The sequence below is a fragment of the Canis aureus genome, chromosome X (assembly GCF_053574225.1).
Source record: "Canis aureus isolate CA01 chromosome X, VMU_Caureus_v.1.0, whole genome shotgun sequence".
Classification (NCBI taxonomy): Eukaryota; Metazoa; Chordata; class Mammalia; order Carnivora; family Canidae; genus Canis; species Canis aureus.
This window is the reverse complement of record NC_135649.1, coordinates 104,338,213-104,359,833: the sequence shown is the minus strand read 5'-3', so window position 1 is coordinate 104,359,833 and position 21,621 is coordinate 104,338,213. Positions and strand designations below refer to the sequence as shown.

At 44.3% G+C, this 21,621-nt stretch overlaps 1 protein-coding gene across 10 annotated transcripts in view; it reads right to left on the bottom strand.

Moving 5' to 3' along the window:
- PCYT1B (phosphate cytidylyltransferase 1B, choline) overlaps positions 1 to 21,621 on the bottom strand; it is a 131,137-nt gene that overhangs the window by 61,148 nt on the left and 48,368 nt on the right. For 6 of the 10 annotated variants that reach the window (XM_077889084.1, XM_077889086.1, XM_077889091.1 and 3 more), the window contains exons 2-3: positions 14,575 to 14,674; positions 2,105 to 2,221 (exon numbers count right to left, since the gene is read on the bottom strand). In XM_077889084.1, the coding sequence (XP_077745210.1) occupies positions 2,105 to 2,221; positions 14,575 to 14,674 (217 nt within the window). Of the gene's footprint in view, positions 1 to 2,104; positions 2,222 to 14,574; positions 14,675 to 15,145; positions 15,369 to 21,621 lie in introns of those variants that run through there. The other 4 variants (XM_077889089.1, XM_077889087.1, XM_077889085.1 and 1 more) reach the window with 3 other exon arrangements.

Genomic DNA, 21,621 nt, shown 5'->3' with positions numbered 1-21,621 from the left:
GAGAATTTTTAAGGCAGTAAAATTAATTTTGTACAATATTACAATAGTGGACACATGGCATTATACATTTGCCAAAACCCACACACAGAATGTGCAACAGTGAGAGCAAAGTCTAGCGTAAAGTATGGACTCCTGGGTGGTGATGACGTGTCAGTGCAGGCTCATGGACTGTAACCAATGTATCACTCTGGTGGGGGATGTTGATGATGAGGGGGGCTGTGTATGTTTGGGTGTATGGGAATTCTCTGCACTTTTTCCTCAGTTCTGCTGTGAACATAAAACTTCCCTTAAAAAGTATATTGAATTTTTAAAATGTCAATATTTATAATATTAAAGAAAGTACATCTTTTACAGAATACAAAATTTGAGGTGTCAACCTAAAAAATTGAAAAAAGGTATATACAGTTATTTCAAAATTCTTTTTAGGGATTGTGAGGATCAAAGTTTGAAAACTCTTAATCTAAAACAATGGTTTTTGACAGGGGCCTCATTATCCCCTAGGAAGCATTTCTGGAAATTTGTGGGGCATCTTTAGTTGTCACACTGACTGTAAGCAGCTACTAGCATTTAGTGGGAAGGGTGCCAATGATGCTAAACATCTTTCAAGGTACGGGGCCAGCTTCATTGGAGATTTTTTACCACAATATGCAGGATTTTTGCCACAGTACACCTGCACAATTGTTTTAAATCATTTTAGTCTAGAACCTAACTTTGTTTTACATCTAATCACGTAGTATTTCTGGAATAGCTGTGAGACGCTGGATTTTAGAGGAAGGTAACTACTACATACCTCGAAGGAAGACTGTACTTTCTCTTGTCTGCAATTTTATCAAAACACATTTGCCACAGCAATGCCACTCATGGTCACTGAGCTCTGATGCCATGCCCCCGGTACCACCTTTAATGTAATCACTCAGAGCCATGGCGAGTGTTCCTAAGTGTGACCCACATCAAACCACCTCCAAACTTGGGTCACCAAAACACTGCAGCGGTCTCCCCAGGGCCTCAGCAGCAAAGTCCACACTCCAGGTGGTAGTGCTCCTTTCAGAAATGGTTTTCCACTCAAGATAAAAAGAAATGAACAACAGATGGGCTTTCTGCCTGCCTCGGGTTCCGTCTGCGTGACGTGTCCAGTAATCATTGCCTTTCATCATCTCTTTCTTCTGGAAAGAACTCCATTCAATTAACCACGCAGTCACCATCCTCAGTAAAATCTGTAGAAAGGTGCCTCTCAATTATCCAAAACGTAGTCTTAAACTAACAGAAGGTAACAAAATATTGTAAAAATTGAGACATGGTCTCTTACCAGCAGCTTTTTCCTCACAGTAAAGGTTTAAGGGTTGACAGTGCCTAGTTCACCTAATGGCACAAAAACTGATCACGACGAAGGGCTATGGTGCTTCCAGAAGCTACAGAGGCCAGATACAGGTCTCCCTACGCAGGTACTATCTACCTACATTGAAATCGGTAGGCCTTCCGGAGGATGAAAATTTCTGTCTGCATCTAACCACCCTTCTTCCACAAGCGTATGAAGTAAGCCATTTCCTTCACCGTGAACCAAAATTACCCAGGGATATAAATCTCCCTTTCTTTAACACACACTCCTAAGCCCCATTAATTAGGGTCATTGAGAGCCACTACTTTAGGTTAGCGCAGCAACAGCCTAAGTGCCGTGGGCCACACAGAGGGAATAGACAATGACCTCGTTTACCATTAATCATCCTTAAGCTCCTCAGCTCTCTAGGACTTGAAATCAAAATAATATTGTTTTTCTCCTAACCCTCCAGAAAATTTTAGAAACACAAATGTGATCATGCCTCAATCACAAGAAGAAAGGCATTAACGGAAAACATGAAGCCGTTGCCCTTGGTGGCATTACTGGCCCGTCTCTCTCTGGGAATCGGTGTGTATAATCCCATGACGGAATCCCCTATGGCTTTTTGGATGTCACATTCCATTCCGGGCGGCCAACAGGTGAGCCAGCATCAGCTGCAGTGGGAGTAACAACCCTGTGAGATTTTAATAATGGGACTCTGAGAGGGGTCCTTTCCAGAAAGCGCATCATCCAGGAATTTTCTAGACAAAGAGAAAATGCAGTTCTTACCTCCAACCAACAAGTAGCTGTTGGGAAACAGTGTTTTTGCTTGCATAAGTGCCCTTGCGTGACCGGAATGGAAGAGGTCAAATATTCCATCCGCGTACACTCTGACGGGCCTGTCAACTGTGGAAGAAACAGAGTGGCATCAGCGGGACTGCGGAGCAAGGAGCCCAGTTGCCTGGTCGCTCCGTCCTCGGTGGCAGGAAGCTGCCCTGGGTCAAACCCCATGGCAATGTGCCAGCGCTCTCTCACGCGTGCGCGAAATTACCTTTACAAGGAGGTTCTTCTGACCACACCAGAGTGGAGTAGAAACAGAGAATTAAGACCCCCCCCCTCCCCCCCCGAACGCACATTTCAAGCAGCAGCAGAGACAAACGCGCGGCGCCACGGAGCTCGCCTCACCCAGCGCCGCGCCTCAGGGGCCTGGGCCGGCAGGGTCGGGCAGCCGGGGCGGAGCCGGAGGGTTGGCACGGTGGGCCCGGGAGCCTCGGGCCAGGAGCGAGCGAAGGGCCGGATGGAAAGGCCAAGGACCGCGTTCCTGCCTGGGCAGGCCCGCGGGAGGCCTCCCGAGCCCCGCTCCCCAGGGCGGCGCGCGGGCGTCTGCTCGGCCGCTCCCCATGAGCGCCTCTCCTGCGACGCCAGGGCACAGCGGCGGCCTGGAATCCGCTTCGGTCGTATTTACACCACAGAAACCGGCAAATGCTACAGGCCTGGCTTCTTTCCCTCAGGAGGGCCAGCTGTCGAACCAGCACCACCGCACAGAGGTCACGCCCTAGCCTCTGTGGCACCATTAAAGGGGGGGGGGGCACGAGCCCCAAAGACAGAAGAGTCAGGTGCAAAGTTACATGTCGGGGTGGCCAACACTATAATCCTTCTGAGGGAGAAAGGTCGAGAGAGAAGAGGCCTCCACAGACGTTCTCACAGGGCCACCTGGCGCTCTGGGAAGTGCCATCCCATGACAAGAGGGATTCACTCACCATGGCCCCCTGGGAGCCAGAGGCTGCACTAGAAACCACAGATGACACTTTGCTGAGATAGCCCGAAGACCTACCTCCTCAAAGAGGATGGAGACATTGGGGGTAGAGGGGGTGCATGCCAACTTTTTTTTTAAAGATTTATTTATTCATTCATTCATGAGAGACACACACAGAGAGAGGCAGAGACACAGGCAGAGGGAGAGGCAGGCTTCCTGCAAGAAACCCGATGTGGGACTCGATCCCGGGACTCCAGGATCACGCCCTGAGCCAAAGGCAGACGCTCAACCGCTGAGCTACCCAGGCTCCCTAGGAGCCAACTCTGACACCATTTCTGGACTATCAATGAAGGAACTAGCAAACTGAAAGCTAAATATGGAAACTGAACATATATACATTCATCTCCACTTCCTCCCAAATACCACGAGAATTACAGATAAAGAATTAAAAAGGTATGATCCCCCTCTCCCCACCAAATAAAAATAAATTAAAAAGTATAATCCCCCAAGAGCAGAGGAAACAAGAAAGGCAAGGACAGCGAATGAGAGATGTCCACAACATTTCGGAAAGTTGATTTTTGGGACTCTTGGGTGGCTCAGCGGTTGAGAATCTGTCTTCAGCTTAGGGTGTGATCCCAGAGTCCGGGATCGAGTCCCACATCGGGCTCCCTGCATGGAGCCTGCTTCTCCCTCTGCCTATGTCTCTGCCTCTCTTCTATGTCTCTCATGAATAAATAAATAAAAAAATTTTTTAAAAGGAAGCTGGGACGCCTGGGTAGCTCAGTGGTTGAGCATCTGCCTTTGGCTCAGGTCATGATCCCGGGATCTGGGATCAGGTCCCACATTGGGCTTCTTGTGGGGAGCCTGCTTCTCTCTCTACCTGTGTCTCTGCCTCTCTCTGTGTGTCTCTCTCATGAATAAATAATTAAAAAAAAAGAAAGTTGTCAAATGCTGACTGTCTAGAGGAAGCAAGGTCTGGAGTTAGGACAGGTAGGGAAAAGGATTGTTGAGTTGTTGAGGTTTTTTTTTTTTTTGTAAGTGCAAGAGTCTTATTGACTTTTTCCAGTATATGCATGTATTATAATGGAATTATAAATATAAATTTAAAAAAGAAATCAGTGCAAACTTCTGACGAATGATTTTTAAGATGGATTTAAAATTGTGATTATTTCTTGATGTAGTACAACCTAATTTGGAATATAAATTAAAAGAAATGTTACATTAATAGATTCAGATGGTACAATGTTTCTAATAAATTAAATTTCTCTAATAAAAAAACTCGGGAGACTTTATGTCAGATAGGGAATTGCAATTATTCCCAATTATACACCATTTTGAACAAACAGAATTGCCTTCACAGGATTATACTGGATTCTAAATAAGGCATGGTAAATAGAAAATGCTTTGAAATAACAAACTGTCTAATGAGGGATCCTTGGTTTCAATGCTCTTATTCAATTTGAATTCAATTGAGGAAAATTTGTTTTAAGATATAAATCCCAGGGGAAAGCAGATGGCAGTTTTGCAAAAACTTTTTGTTATTGATTCAGAGGTGATCAAGATAAATGAATTCAGGAAGCAGGGAGGAAAGAAAAGTAAAGAAAGATGACATAATTACTGAGAAAAAGACCATTTAGTAAATCTTTGAAGAGTATTTGTGGAGTTGATTTTGCAATAAGCTCACTTTTTAAAACTGTAGTGTGTCAGCAACTTCTAGACTGGGAAACTGTGCAGGACCCCCCCCCAAAAAAAAACCACCAAAAACCAATCTCTTCCACAAATGAGTACTTCAAGAAAAAAAAAGACAAAGAAAAATGGAAGTAGGTCTGCAGATTAGAGATTTAAAAGACTTATCAACATATTGAATGTAGAGACATTATTTGGATTTAAGTTTAAATTGTCAGTAAATGAAGACATAAGATAATTGGAAATTGGAACACTGAATATTTGGTGGTATTAAAGAATTACTGTTAATTTTTAGGTGAAATAATGGTATAATGGTTATGTTTTTAAAAACTGGTTTTTTGGGACACCTGGGTGGTTAGTGCTTGAGCATCTGCCTTCCGCTCAGGTCGTGATCCTGGGGTCTTGGGATTGAGTCCTGCATCAGGCTCCCCACGGGGAGCCTGCTTCTCCTTCTGCCTAGGTCTCTGCCTCTGTCTCTCATGAATAAATAAAAATTTAAAAATCTTAAAATAAATAATTAAAACTAGTTTTTAAGGGCACCTGGGTAGCTCAGTTGGTTAAGCATCTGCCTTAGGCTCAGGTAATGATCTCAGGGTCCTGATATCAGGCTCCCTGCCCAGTGGGGGGCCTGCTTCTCCCTTTCCCTCTGCCCCTCCCCCTTGCTTGTGTGCACATGCACTCTCTCTCTCTTGCAAATAAATAAAGTCTTTTTTAATAAACTAGTGTTTTTTTTTTTCAGGACGCCTGGGTGGCTCAGCAGTTAAGTGCCTGCCTTTGGTCTGGGGTGTGATCCCATGGTCCCAGGATCAAGTCCCACATCAGGCTCCCTGCATGGAGCCTACTTCTCTCTCTGCTTATGTCTCTGCCTGTGTATGCATGTGTCTTTCATGAATAAATAAAATCTTAAAAAAAACAAACTAGTTTTTTACGACATTTATATAGAAACATTTCTGGATGCAATGATAGGAAGCCCAGGACTTTCTTTTTTTTAATATTTTATTTATTTATTCATGAGAGATACAGAGAGAGGCAGAGAGGAGAAGCAGACTCCCTGCAGGGAGCCCAATGCAAGACTCGATCCCAGGACCCCAGGATCATGACCTGAGCCAAAGACAGACGTTCAATCACTGAGCCACCCAGGAGCCCCAGACTTTGTTTCAAATAAGTAAAGAAGGGAAAGTGGATGGGGGCATGCATGGGGTGAGACCAGCATGGGTTGGTGGGTGGTAGGTATAGATGACACACACATAGAACATTATATTGTTCTACTTTTGTGTATGCTTGAAATTCTCTACAATAAACTTGTTTCAAGAGTGTGGCTTTTTTTTAAGCTTGTATGTTTATTTGTCTTAATCTTTTGTTTCAGATTTTTCTAGATGTCCTTTTAGGCATTTGGGCATTCTCCAGAGCATCTATGCTGGGAACCACTGGCCTGTGCAGCTGGGGAGGGGGGGTTGGCAATGATCCCAAGAGGGAGCCCAGCTCTTCCATGGCCGTGTGGGAGAAAACCTTATGGTAGCTTCCAGGGGTCCCTGCCACCTGCTGTTCATACCTTTGTGTCATCTCCGCCCTTTGAAATATGAGTGGGACCTGTGACTTATTTCTAACCAGTTGAATATGGCAAAGATGATGGATGGCATTCCCATGATTATGGTACACTATCTAAGATTCCATACTGCTAGCAGACTCACTCTTTCTCTCTTGGTGGCTTTGAAGAAGCAAGCTATCATGTTGTCAGAGGACCACATGGCCAGGAATGGCAGGTGACTCCTAGGGGCTGAGGGTGGCATCTGGCTCACAACCAGCAAAAAGCTAGATCTTTGGTCTTATGGTTCCAAGGAAACAACCAGAGTGAGCTTGGAAACGGACCTATCACCATCAAGCTTCCAGATGAGAAATGATCCCTGGGTGACAGCTTAAAGGCAATCTTGTGGGAGCCTGAGCAGAGGACTCAGCTAAACCAGGCTCCTGGCCCACAGAAATTATGACATAATTAATCTGCATTGTTTTAAGCCACTAATTCCACTGCAGTATGTTATGCAGCCTAGAAAATGAATACAATAGCATTATAAATTTTCTGCCCACAGACTCAAATTTTTAGAAGTATTTCAAATAAATTCTTGTTTATCCTGAATGGACAGAGTAAGGCCTATCAGATAAATGTTATATTCTGGTAAAATGCCTATCTGTATAGCACATGTTGATTGCCATGTTACAAATAATTTCAATATAATTAATTACACATAACATCAAAATGATGCTGAATATTTGCTTAAGAATCATGGATACAAATAATGATCGTGGTATAGTACTGCGGGAAAATTGGATTATTTTAACTTCCTGGATCTTACAACTCCAAATTTTTGTTATTTTGTTATTCAGCTCTTACAAACAAATGAAACAGTGAGGGGGCTATGCTTGCCTCACATCATATATGAAAACTAACTCAAAATGGATCATAGATCTAAATGTATGAACTAAAGCTGTGAAACTCCTGCAAGAAAACGGGACTTAGTGACTGTCTCTTCTGACTGTCTCATCTTAGTGACTGTGGGTTTGGCAAAAATTTTGTCAATAGGGGGCACTCCGGTGGCTCAGTCTGTTAAATGTCTGACTTCGGCTCAGGTCATGATCTCAGGGTCCTGGGATCGAGCCCCGAGCTGGGCTCCCTGCGCAGTGAGGAGTCTGCTTCTCCCTCTCCCTCTGCCCCTCCCGCCAACTCGTGCTCTCTTTCTGTCAAATAAATAAGTAAAATATTTTTAAAAAATTTCTTGAATAGGGGCAGCCCTGGTGGCTCAGCAGTTTAGCACTGCCTTCAGCCCAGGGCCTGATCCTGGAGACCCGGGATTGGGTCCCTTGTCGGGCTCCCTGCGTGGAGCCTGCTTCTCCCTCTGCCTCTGTCTCTGCCTCTCTCTCTCTCTCTCTCTCTCTCTCTCTGTGTCTCACATGAATAAATAAATAAAATCTTAAAAAAGAATTTCTTGAATAGGGCAGCCCAGGTGGCTCAGCGGTTTAGTGCTACCTCAGCCCAGGGTGTGATCCTGGGGTTCCAGGATCGAGTCCCACATCAGGCTCCCTGCATGGAGCCTGCTTCTCCCTCTGCCTGTGTCTCTGCCTCTCTTTCTCTGTGTCTCTCTCATGAATGAATAAAATCTTTTAAAAATATCTCTTGAATAGGACCCAAAAGGACACATAATAAAGCCAATAAATAAATAAATAAATAAATAAATAAATAGGACCTTACTTCAAATTCATGTCTTCAAAAGACGTTTTTACAAAAACACAAAGGCAAATCAGACAGGAAGAAAATATATGCAAAATATATATCTGATATAAGCCTTGTATCTAGAATACAAAAGAACTGTCAAAACTCAATAATAAGAAATACCTCATTTTAAAAAGGGCAAGAAAATTGAACAGATACTTCACCAAAGAAAATAAATATATGGATGGCAAACAAGCTCATGAAAAGATCTTTAATATTATTAGTTATCAGGGAAATGCAAATTCAAGCTAGAATGATAGACTACTTCATACCCCTAGAACGGCTAAGAATTTAAAAATATATTGACCATAGCAATTATCGGTGTGGGTACAGAGCAACCGGAACTCTCAAACAATGCCAGTAGGAATGTAAAATGATACAATCACTCTGGAGAGCAGTTTGGCAGTCAGTTAAAAAGTTAAACATATACCTGCCACATGGCCAGACAGGAGGCAATCACCAACTGCATTACACCCTAACTCACGTTTTTGTGGGCTGTGTTCTAGCATTTCTTGGTATTCCTTCAGACTCAGGCAACCACCAAAGGATTATTCTTTTTTTTTAATATTTTACTTATTTATTTGAGAGACAAAGATAGAGAGAACATGAGTGGAGGGGAGGGGCAGAGGGAGAAGCAGACTCCCCACTGAGCAGGGAGCCTGATGTGGGCCTATGTCCCAGGCCCCCAGGATCATGACCCGAGCTGAAGGCAGATGCTTCACCGACTCAGCCACTCAGGTGCCCCTATTCATTTTTGATTATGGCTATTACCCTACATTTAAACAGTGCTTAAAAAGTCTATATGATTTACAAAGCACGTATCTTTCACTTAACCTTTGCATCAGCTCTGTAATGTATGCAGGAGAATGGACTTATTATCCTTATTTCATAGAGGGGCAATGGAAGCTCAGCCTGGTTAAGCGGCTTATCCAATATCATGCAACTCAACTACAATGAAATTTGAGTACAAACCAAACATCACTGCCCTTTCTTTTAACTCATGGTGCCTTCTAGAAACCTACATTTCAATATGAGTTCTTTTAAAAAAGAGATTAATACTAAACACCCACTACTTATGATAACTAGTATTGTTTTGTGCACAACTGATGTGCAAAAAGGGGGACATAAAAATTAACCTTTAAAGATCTAATACATACTTTATAGCTTTATATAAACTTTATAATTTCCTTCTACTTATAGCCAACATTTACTGATAGTGGTTGATGTTAGTTTTTTAAATACATTAAATTTAAATTTTAAAGAAGTATTTTTAGGGGTGTCTGTGCAGCATAGCTGGTTAAGTGTCTGATTCTCAGTTTCAGCTCAGGTTGTGATCTAAGGGTCGAGAGATCAAGTCCCACTTCAGGCTCCACACTCAGTACCAAGTCTGCCTCAGATTCTCACTCCCTCTCCCTCTGCCCCTCTCACTTGTGCTTGCTCACACTCATGTGCGCTCTCTCTCTCTCTCTCTCAAATAACTCTTCTTAAAAAAAGGGTATATTTAAAGAAAAGTATAGTACAGGTGCACACAAATAAGGCAAAATTCATTGAGGTAGCTCTTGAAAAATGAGTTTGGCAAACTCTACGCACCATGGAAATGAAACAATACAAATCTCCCTTTGAGAAAGAAAATAGGCAATTAGAACTGAATTAGCTTTTAAGAAAAAAGGCAGCTGTGATAAAAAGGAGCCTACGAAATAACCACTTGGACTTTTCCTTTATCTGAAGACAGAGAAGTGATTCTCAGTCTCCAGATATATATATATGAAACCTTGCATGGTCATAGTTCCACAGCTGGACTAGTTGAGCTATGATCAAAGTTGACAATTCCAATTGCTCTACTGTGTTCTTTTCTCTTGTGGCTCACAGAGAACGTCCAGGAGCTAAGAGCAATGAGCAGAGTTTATCATCCTAAATTCTTTTAGAATTTATATGCCAGCCCGTTTGGGCAGACCTACAATTGCAAAACATACTGTAGACAATTGTACTAAGTCATAGAATAGGGCCAGTGAAAGGAGATAAAGATTTCAGTTATAACTATAAACTTGAAGTACATTATAAACCCCAAAATTATGTCTGTTTTGTCTCTTTGATGGAACACTCAAGACAGCACCACAAAAAGGTAATTGCTTAGTCGTCTTGAAAATTACCAAACGCTCCAAAAAAGCAATGATTTTTTTTTGTTTTCTACTAACAGCACAATGTTCCAACAATTATATTTGGATAATCTCCCTGTCACTTCCTCCAATCATTACCAACGGTTACTCTTCATCAGTGGTTCTGGCAGTGAGGTCCTAAGACAGGCAGCATCAGCAGGGAACTTGTTAGAGATGCACATTCTCCAGCCCACCCCAGACCTACTCCATCAGACACTTTGTGGGTGAAGTCTGCTTTAACAATGCAGAGGATTCTAAGTAGCTCAGAGGACCACTACTCTAATAAAACAATGATTATCAGAGTGTGGTCTAAAACTATCATGTGCCGGGTGCCTGGGTGGCTTGGTCAGTTAAGCATCTACCATCGGCTCAGGTCATGATCTCGGGGTCCTGGGATGGAGCCCCACATCAGGCTCCCTGTTCAGAGGGAGTCTGCATCTCCCTCTTCCTCTGCCCCTCCCCCCTGCTCATTCTCTCTCTCTCTCTCTCTCTCTCTCTCAAATAAATAAATAAATAAATAAATTTTTAAAAAATAAATGAAACTATCATGTGCCTTCTAGGTAATCAAAGAACATCTTGCCACATTTTAATATGGATGCTAGACATTCTAAATGAAGGAATTTCTTTTTTTTTTTTAAGATTTTATTCATTTATTCGAGAGAGAGAGCACAAGCCAGGGGAAGGGGTGGAAGTAGAGAGAGAGGCAGACTCCTTGCTGAGCAGGGAGCCCAGGCAAGGCTCAATCTTAGGACCCCAAGATCATGACATGAGCTGAAGGCAGACGGTTAACCAACTGAGCCACCCGGGCACCCCAATAAAGGAATTTCTAACAAAAATGTGTCCCTCCTGCCTCTGCCAGCCAGGTGTCCCTCAACATCACAAATTCTCTTGGATAATTTCCCAGGGTCATCACATGAGATAACAGGAGACTTTCTCTTCTAGTATGAAAAGCTCACGTTTGCTCCATCGCACTCCTCCCGTGGTGACCCATGTTCCACAGAGCCCACGACATAGCTATTTCAAAATGCACCACCATCTTATTCTAACTTGGTTCTCAGGGTTTAAACCGCTTGGTGGTTAGACAATGTACAGGTGCCCAATCTCACCCAATCAGCTTGATGCTGGCTCAGAGCATCACACCCAACCCTCCGATTTTATTTCCAGAGGGCAAGCTCCTCCTCTTGTCCCAAACTTCCATTCATTCACTCAGTCATTCTCTCAGTCAATCACAAAATATTTACTGAGCGCACAGTATTTGACCAGAATGCTGCTAGGTGCTGGTGAAACCACAGTGAGCAAGACAGACCACCCTATTGCTATAGAAGGTCACAGCCACCGTGTGTGTCTTGTTCATACCCCTTCTACCTTCCAGTTCAAAGCCTGTTTTCACTGAGCTCCATGGTCAGCTGTGGCCTGGGCTGCACAGGGCAGCCTTTTGTATGGGTGAACATAGCAGAGATTTGAGGTAAAAAGGACTTGGCGAATCTTAGCTCTACCCAGTCAGCTAGGACATCTGACAAACTACTTTTCTGTTCTCCAAGTCCTCAAGGAAGGACACAGTATTACCCATCTGACAGCTTTTACTGTCAAATGCAAAGACCAAATGAGATGGAGTACAGCATGCAGCACCTAGCAGATGCAGAGTACGTTCTACTTCCATTTCCCTAGAAAGGTAGGGTCATCTTCTTTGGTGGCCTGAAGCTCAATCTTTAACTTTAGATTAAATTAGTTCTTTCATAACTACCTGGACTTCCATTGCAGCTTTTGGATTTATTGCTTGGGTCAGTAGAGAACAGTGTATGGTCTATAGACCACCAAGTTCACAATCAACTGGCTATTAGTTATAAAATACAAGTGTCTAGGCCCCATCTCAGATTCAGGGGTAGGAGAGAGCAGGAAATCTGTTGCTTTTTAAAAAAGATTATTATTTATTTGAGAGAGAGAGCACAAGCAGGGGGGTAAAGGAGAGAGGGAAAAGGAGGCTCCCTGCTGAGCAGAGAGCCCAATGTGGGGCTCGATCCCAGCACCCTGAGTCCACAACCTGAGCTGAAGGCAGATGCTAAACTGACTGAACCACCCAGGTGCCTCAGGAAACCTGCTTCTTTAATAAGCTTACCAGGTGATTCGTTGCACACTTAAGTCTAGGAACAACTGGTTTAGCTGTTCAGAGCTGCCTTCCCAAGCCTCTTCTTGCCTTTGCCTGCTCTCCCCTCCTCACCTCACTCTCTTGAAGCTACTCTTCAAAAGGAAGCAGAGTGTCATGGTTGAAGGATCAAGCTTGAACACAAACAGGTTTGATGTCAAATCCCAGCTTGACCACCCACCAGTGGCCTCAAGTGGATCCCCTTGTAGCAGCAGCACCTGGGAACTCATCTAGAGAAGCAGATGACTAGGCCCCACCCCATGTGGACTGAACCAAAAACTCAAGGGTGAGGCCCAACCATCTAGTTTAATGAGCCCTTGAAGTGATTCTGATACACCTCCAGCGTGAGGATCACTGGCAGCTGCTCACTCAATAACCTTGGGAGATCTGTGTCTTCTCTAAAGCCTTCATTCCCTCATCTGGGAAATACTCTAAGTACTAATCACAGACAGTTGTAGAGTGAAGTAACAGGATCCATCTAAAGAACTTAGTAGGGATGCCTGGGTGGCTCAGTCGGCTAAGCATCTGCCTTTGGCTCAGGTCGTGACTCAGGGTCCTAGGATGGAGCCCCGCATTGGGCTCCCTGCTCAGTGAGGAGTCTGCTTTTCCTTCTGGGCTCTCCCTCTCTGTCTTTCAAATAAATAAATAAAACCTTTAAAAAAATAAATAACTTAGCAATTGTAGGCACTTAATACCCATTATTACTAAGCAAACTGTCCTTTGTCCCACAGATTCTCTTAGGCCTGGGACGTTTGCTTTTTGCCATGGTGAGTGGAAAATGAGCTATCTTCAATGTCTTCAATGTCTCAAAGCTGAGCTGCTCAACTAATCTTAGTTTGCACTCCAGCCAAATCACCAGGAGTGCCACTCATGCACTCCCACGTGGCTAGCTCTGTGCCTTCACTTCTTCTGTCCCACTAGCCTGGAATACCCCCCTGTTTGCTGCCCACCTTGTCCAAATCTTACTTCTCCCCAGACCACCAATTCAGGTCAGCTACATAGTCTTGCCTGACTGTTCCAGGACAAGTGAATCTGCCCTCCTTCAAACTTTCACTTATCTGTGTGGCAAGGTTGAACCCCTAAGCACACACATGCATATTATTTGGGGGTTTTATTTCACACCAAGTTGTCTCTTTAATTATAGGCGTTGCCTTGGAGACATTGCAGGTTCAGTTCTAGACCACTACGAATGAGCAAATACCACAATAAAGCGAGTCAAGTAAATTTTTTGGTTTCCCAGGGCATATAAAACTTATGTTTAGGGGGACATGACTGGCTCAATTAGTAGAGCACACAACTCTTGATCTCAGGGGTTTAAAGTTCAAGCCCCAGGTTGGAGGTAGAGATTACTTCTTTTAAAAAGTTATGTTTACACTATACTGTAGTCTATTAAGCATGCAATGGCATATCTTGAAAAAAAAAGCAATGTATTTGCCTTAAAATAACACTTTATAGTAAAGAAGGCTGTCATCTGACCTTCCAGTGAATCATAATCACTGATCACAGGTCACCATAACAAAGAGAACAATGAAAAAGTTTGAACTATTGCAAGAATGACCAGAATGTGACAGAGAAGCAAAATAAGCAAATACTGTTGGGAAAATAGTGCCCATTTACTTGTCCAACACAGAGTTACCACAAACCTTCAATTTGTAAAGAATGCAGCATCTGCAAAGCACACTCAAGCGAAGCGCAATGAAACGAGGTATGCCTGAACTCTCCGGATGGTTTCTCAATCTCTTCCATATCCGTCTCTGGTATAAAGGAGTTAATGAATCAACACACTCCCAGCGCAGAGCCCAGGCTCTTTAAGGCACACCGGGAGAAACAGCTTAAAAACACAGTCTTTTAAAAATGGCAATAACTGTAATAGCTTAGGTTTGGATAAGCCTTCACAGTTTAAACAGGGCTCTGGTGTTTTTAACCAAATCTTGTCACCCCCAAAACCTTGTGAAGCAGGCAGGTGTCAGTGTCCCTGCTTGCTCAAGAGGAAACAGATTGAGATCGTTCTCATGACTTGCACAAAGCTGCAGAATGATGGCAGAGCTGCGGCTCCGATCCCTGTTCTTTCACTTGCTTAGTTTGGTTGGTCGAGCTTATCAGGGCAGGGGTTTATCCCTCTCGCACTGTGCTATAAATCTCTCAATTCAACTCTCTGATCAAAAGCAAGGCCCGCTCAAGTAATGATGGGCCTCTCTGCTATTTTAAATGTCAGGACAGAGCCCATTCGGGGAACAAGAAGTACAGCCTCACCTGGTGTTCCTAAGCGGGCCTGAGCAATGGTCAGTTTCTCGTGGGGTGCTTGGCACTGGCAGCTGGTTTCATCTGCAAATGGGGCAGGTGCAGTCAGGGTCTAGAAGGGAAAAAGAGAAAGGGAATATAGTCTGACAAACTTTCCTTTGAAGCCTTATTTCTGTTGGCCACACAGGTACGATCAAGAAGCAGAATATATCCACTGCATCTTCCAGAGAAATATTATGCTGTTAGAAATAAAAACAGGGACATGGTTACCGAAACCTTTTTATTTTATTTTTTTTGACTGATGCTCAGAAACGATGAGAGTGCCGCACTGTCTCCTATATGCCAGGTACCAGAGGAGGTACTCTGGACAGCTTAGCTCTTCTCGGCCCCACCACAGCCTCTGATGGCTTAAATTCTTCTATCCTCCCGTAACACAGGAGGACACCCTCCCTATTTCACAGAGAAGGCAACTGAGGCCCAGCAGGATGACAAAATATGCCAAGTCATGCCCTTGGAGAGTCCCAGTGCTCGGCTTTGAACGTTTCACAACCACCCAGGGCCGACTGCAAAGATTTACACTTACCCACAGCCCGGGGTACTCGGCCGGAAGAAATGCCATACTCAGAAGTGTGGCAGACATCGCCTGTATTTCACACACACACCCCGGCCTGGCCAATCGCAAACTCTGACGTCACTTCAGTGCAAGGCCGAAGCCGTCCTCCGTGCCCCGGGAAGGCCGAGCGCACGGCGGTTCTGGCTCTGGCGGGCTGCAGCCAACTGCTCCTGCGGTAGCTCCGAGCCACCGACGGCTGGAGGCCCCGCCCCAGGCAGCCGGGAGAGGGATGTAGTCACTTGGAAGCCTGCCCGGGAAGTGGCTCCGCATCTTTAAGTCAGCCTCTTAAAATGAAAACCTCACTCTCTCCAGGGGAAGACAAAGGGAGCCGTGTTTTTGTAAACAGGGCCAACGCAATCCGGGGTCATCCGTGTGCTGTCTCCGGGCTCTGGTGTTATCCTGCTCGGCGCTCTATCGTCTTGGCTATTTTTTTTAAATTTATTTATTCATGAGAGGCAGAGAGAGAGAGAGAGAGAAAGAGAGGCAGAGACAGAAACAGGCCCCATGCAGGGAGCCCGACACGGGACTCGATCCCAGGACTCCAAGATCAGGCCCTGGGCCGAAGGCAGACACCAGACCGCTGAGCCACCCAGGGATCCCCTTGTCTTGGCTGTTTTTTTAAAAGATTTATTTATTTATGATAGAGAGAGAGAGAGAGAGAGAGGCAGAGACCCAGGCAGAGGGAGAAGCAGGCCCCACGCAGGGAGCCCAACGCGGGACTCGATCCCAGGACTCCAGTATCACACCCCGGGCCAAAGGCAGGCGCCAAACCACTGAGCCACCCAGGGATCCCCTCGTCTTGGCTATTTTTAAAGCTGAAGGCGACCAGTCAACCGTCCGCGGTACTCATACTGGTGCATGGGTTGTTTCTCAGAGACAGACACAAAGTTCCTTAGCTTGAGAAGATGACTGAAGAATGATCCACACGTTTGAACAGGGGCTGTGACCCACTTCTGCCACTCGTTTATTCACTCGCTCGGGCATCAGTCACTCATTCACAATTTCAAATGTACGTCAGGCACGATCTGAGTGAGACCCGGAGGTTGAAGTAGGGGGAAGACCAGTTCCAGTCCTGGAAGAGCCTGGTTCTCCTCTGCACTGCCAAGCAGCAGTCCTTGCCCTGCCCCCACCCCTCTCCCCATTGTAGCACCTTCCGCCCTGGAAGCTGGAGTCCTGCCCCAGGCTTGTTTGGAGACCTTCCAGTTGCCTGAGACGTTCTTAACCCCCACATTCCCGTTCAGGGCTCTGAAAGTAAACCAAGACTGGGGACGCGGGTTCAGGACACTTGGGTCCATTGTTGGTTCTTTTTCAGTCCAGTAAGGTGACCTCGTGGGCCATCGTGGGCCAGAGCAGCATCTGTAATGTAGCAAAGGGGTGCAGTGACAGTAACAGTGAGGCTCGGTAGCCACAAACTGCAGCTCACATCCCTTTGCCAGTACTTACAGGCTGTGTATTCTAATTTGGCTCTTTTGACTGAAAAGAACCAAGACTCATTCAAAACAGCTCAAGAGGTAAAGGATTATTTTAAGGTTCAACAATCATAGAAATCGTGTGTGGGGGTGGGGGAGATAGGAAAGGTACAGCGCTTGGCTCCAGACTGCTCTGCACCCACCTGTTGGCTCTCTGCACCTGATGCTTCCTGTCCCACTCCCCTTTACCCTATATCTGTCCACTACAGTAAAGTCTCTGCTTACCTTTACTCCCCTGTAACCAGCAGCTCACCTGTGACAATTGGCTTCCCTTCCTAACACTCATCAACTTCTGATTGAGTCTTTCAGCCCCAGCTCCAACCAACTTACTACTTCTTTCCATGTTTCCCCATTCAAATTCCTAAAGGAGAATCAGACTGATTGAGCTCATCTTCTCAAAGCAGGCCACAACCAGAATGGGCTGCCACTGAATCAGACACCCACTTGGGGCCCACAGGTTGTGGCTGGTAAAAGGACAAGGAATGGAGAGGGAGGCCATGGGTGGCCTGTCTATGCCCCTTTAGCAGGTGCTATCTGCAGGACAAGAAATGTATTTGACTTTGTCTAATTTTAAGAGGACATTCCATGGGGTGCCTAGCTCTTGATTTCAGCTCAGGTCATGATCTCATCATCATGGTTCATGGGATAGAGCCCCATGCCAGGTTCCCTGCTCAGTGGGGAGTCTGCTTGAAGATTCTCTCCCTCTGCCCCTGCCCCAACTCACACTCATGGGGGCCCAAGGGCACATGCTCTAAAATAAATAGATCTTTTTTAAAAATAAGGGACATTTGGGTGGCTTAATCTATTGAGCTTCTGACTCTTAATTTCAGCTCAGGTCATGTTCTCAGGGTAGTGAGATTGAACCCTACATTGGGCTCCCCACTCAGCGGGGAGTCTGCTTAAGATTCTCTCACTCTTTCCCTGCTCCCTCCTCCCTCCCCCCAAAATAAATAAATCTAAATAAATAGATGGATGGATGGATGGATGTTCCTTAGATGAAGTTCAGTTTCATCTGTAAAATGGGTACCTATCATGCAGGGTTGCTGTGAAACAACAAAATACTGTATGTAAAGTACCTGGTAATCAATTGTGGCCATTATTACTATTAGTATGTATTATTATATATAATACTATATAATAGACAATGTAGTTCTCCCTAAAAACAAAGCAAATTGACTTGTGAATGAACTTTTAGGATACAACGTAAATAGGTAAATGGATTGGCAAATGGGGTTAAATTTTATGATTCATTAACCTTTAATATACACGGACAGTGAATCTTTTTTTTTTTTGACAGACCTTTTATGTGCCAGTTGCAAAGTTTATTAAAAAAATAAGGTATTGTCATTTTCCAAGAAAGGTGTGTTCTAGAGAGTGTGAAGCCTGGTAATTAAAGCAGAGACAGAGAAAGTTGTAAAACAATGATAGTTACTCAAAGGTAAAGAAAAAGGTTTATATGCACTCTGTATATTTTTCTGAATTATCGTAGCCTAGAAGTAGGAAAAAGAAAGAAGCAAAGAGAAGGCAAACAGAGTTCATAAATGAGCTTGCATGTGCATATGTGCACACATGTATACATGTGTGTTTGGGGACATGTGATCATATTTAACAGCAGTTGACAAGGAGAAGGGGTATTCCTCGGTATGTACAAGGCACTATGCTTGGAATGAGGAGAATCCAGATATTAATGAGCCATAGACTTGAACATTGCCAAAACATTGCCTTCCAAAATGAGGCAGATTACCCCCTCAGTTTAGAGGCAAGCTCTATATTCAGGAAGACGTTGGTTAAGGCCCAGCTACCAACAACCAGCCCTGTGGCTTCAACCAATATTTTTCAAACATCCCAGAATTCCTTCTCTGAACCAGAACAAATCATTTGATTTACACGAAATCTTAAGCTACTCAGGTTCTGTCCCCGCCACCTACAAGGAGCAAACCAACTGCAGGAAAACGGGAGTAAGATAACCAGAAGCTCCAGAGAGAGGCAGGGGGCTGGTCCAACCTGGACTCTGAGCTATAGATATAGAGATAGATCTATAGAAACATATACACAGGGACACCTGGGTGGCTCAGTGGTTTAGCATCTGCCCTCAGCCCAGGGCGTTATCCTGGAGATCTGGGATCGAGTCCCGCGTCAGGCTCCCTGCATGGAGCCTGCTTTTCCCTCTGCCTGTGTCTCTGCCCCTCTCTCTCTGTCTCTCATGAATAAATAATAAAATCTTTAAAAAATACACACAGAGATACATAGAAAGATATATCTCTATGTATCTCTACCTAGCTATCTATGTATATCTATACATATAGATATAGGTCTATAGATCTATATATACATATCAGCTTGTAGAGGCCCCACACCCCCATCTCTTCCTTACCATTTGCCAGACCTGGGATGGTTCCAGGGATCCTCTGGGTCTAGGCCCTAAATAACACATAAAACTGATGCTCAATAATGTAACATAATTAAATCTTTGAGGGCCTATGCAGTACCATATAGCCATCTACACACTAAGCACTTTAAATCTATTAGCTCATTTATTTTTACAGCTCTGAGATCTATCTCCAATGAACTATACAGAATCTGTCTTCAACAGAGACACCAAATGGCAGCAGGAAGTAACAGCAGCGTTACATCCCTCAGACTCAGTTACCTTTCTGGTTCCCTTTGAACTGAGGAAACTCAAAGGATTCTTAGACAATTAGGATAGAGGGGCCTTGAAAAGGAGACATGGACTTCCTAGTAATTAGAGAAGGAGGGGCGCCTGGGTGGTTCAGTAGGTTAAGTGTCTGCTTTCGGCTCAGGTCATGATCCTGGGGTCCTGGGATTGAGCCCTGCATTGAGCTCCCTGCTCTGTGGGGAACCTGTTTCTCCCTCTCGTGATCCCTGGGCTTGCGCACTCATGCTCTCTCTCTCTCTCTCTCCTTCTCTGTCAAATAAAAAAATTTTTTTTAAGAAAAAAGAGGGATGCCTGGGTGGCTCAAAGCATCTGCCTTTGGCTCAAGGCATGATCCCGGGGTCCTAGGATCGAGTCCTGTATCAAGATCCTCACATGGAGCCTGCTTCTCCCTCTGCCTACGTCTCTGCCTCTCTTTCTGTGTCTCTCATGAATAAATAAAATCTTTTAAAAAGAAAAGAAAACCAAAGGATGTGACCATATTTTTCACCCAGATTTGGTGTAGTAGGTCAGATGACTGACATATAGTTAGTTACTGGCAAGCCACAGCTTAGATCCCACACCAGCCGGGTCACATTGTTAAATGTTTACAAACATCTGCTATGTATTTCATATGATGCTAGATGTTTGGAGGGTGCATACGTCGAAGAGAAATAAGGAAAGGAACAGAACTTGCTCTGGGGCAGAAATCCTCAAAGGTGAAGGGTGGCCCTTTTAGAATAGGAGGTATTAGTTTGAAAAGGCATATTCAATTTTCAGGAATTTCATATCCGGAAAAAAAAAGCCCTACCTTTTTTTAACATACATAGAAATTAAGCTTCTGAACTGGTAGACATTGTAAGAGGATAGACTATGCCCCCTAGGTATCCATATTCTAAATTCAGGGCTGGGGAGTCACATGAAATTTTTATGTTTAGCAGAAAAGACAGGATTTTAAAGGGTTAAGAAGCCCTGGCCCTGTGCCCTGAATCTAATATGTGCAAGGACCTTGCCAGACCACAGACTTAGAGCTAGACTGCAATTAAACTTCTTTCTACCTGATTTAGGATTTCAGAACACCTAGTCATTGCATGTGATTATGTTGCCCATTCATCATATAGGTTCTGGTAATGTAAACTATATTGTATCATACCAAAGCCACATTCTCACCATGCTTTTTTAAAAAAAGATTTATTTATTTGAAAGCAAGTGTGTGAGGGTGAGTGGGGGCATAGGGAGAGAGAATCTCAAGCAGGCTCCCCACTGAGCGTGGAGCCTGACACAGGGTGCGATCTCAAGACCCCAGATCATGACCTGAGCTGAAATCAAGAGTCCACTGCTTAACCCACTGAGCCACCCAGGCGCCCCTCCCATTATGCTTTTTACAGGGAAAGACTTTAGATATTGGGCATTTCATTTGCAAAATGTGTTCAATTAGACACTGTCAAATATTTACTTAAAAGCTATTAGACATTACATGGGGTGCTTGGGTGGCTCAGTTGGAAGAGCAAGCAACTCTTGATCTCGGGGTCATGAGTTCATGCCCCATAATGGGTGTAGAGATTGCTTAAAATAAATAAATAATTTTTAAAAAGCTATCAGACATTACATAAAATACACAAACGTCAGTTGAGTGAAAAAAACCTCAATAGAACCTGTACTTACACAATGTGCGTCAATTGTACAACTGTACCAATCAGACAGCGAACTAATCAACCAATCAGAATGTAGCATAGTACTGCTGATGGTGACAGCCAGCTGCAGAATTGCTTGTTTATGCTATGCTCTTCTTACCTGCAATAGGACAATCCACCCAGATAGGCCTGAGTTCAAATCTTAGCTCCATTATTTAATATCCATTTGATTTTTTGAAAACTGCTGGTCCTGGGGCAACTGGGTGGCTCAATAGGTGAAGTGGCAGACTCTTGATTTCAGCTCATGTCATGATCTCAAGATAGTGGGATTGAGCCCCCATCCTGGGCTCCGCCCTCAGCAGGGAGTCTGCTCCTCTCCTTCTCCCTCTCCCTCTGCCCCCCCCATCCCCGCTCATGCACTCCTATTCTCTCTGTCAAATAAATAAATAAATCTTTAAAAAGAAATTGCTTGTCCTTAACCTCTCTAACCTTCAGCATCCTCACCTATAAAAGGGAGTTAATAAAATGATCTACCTCTTGAAGCTGATGTAAGGACTAAATGAAATGATGTATGAGTAGTATCTTCCTTCTACTTCTCCAGAATCTACTTTCTTCCTACCCTTCTCTACTCTTCTCTGTACGGCTTCCTGTATGCGCTGCACCACCAATGGGCTCCAGGGCCTTTCTGCT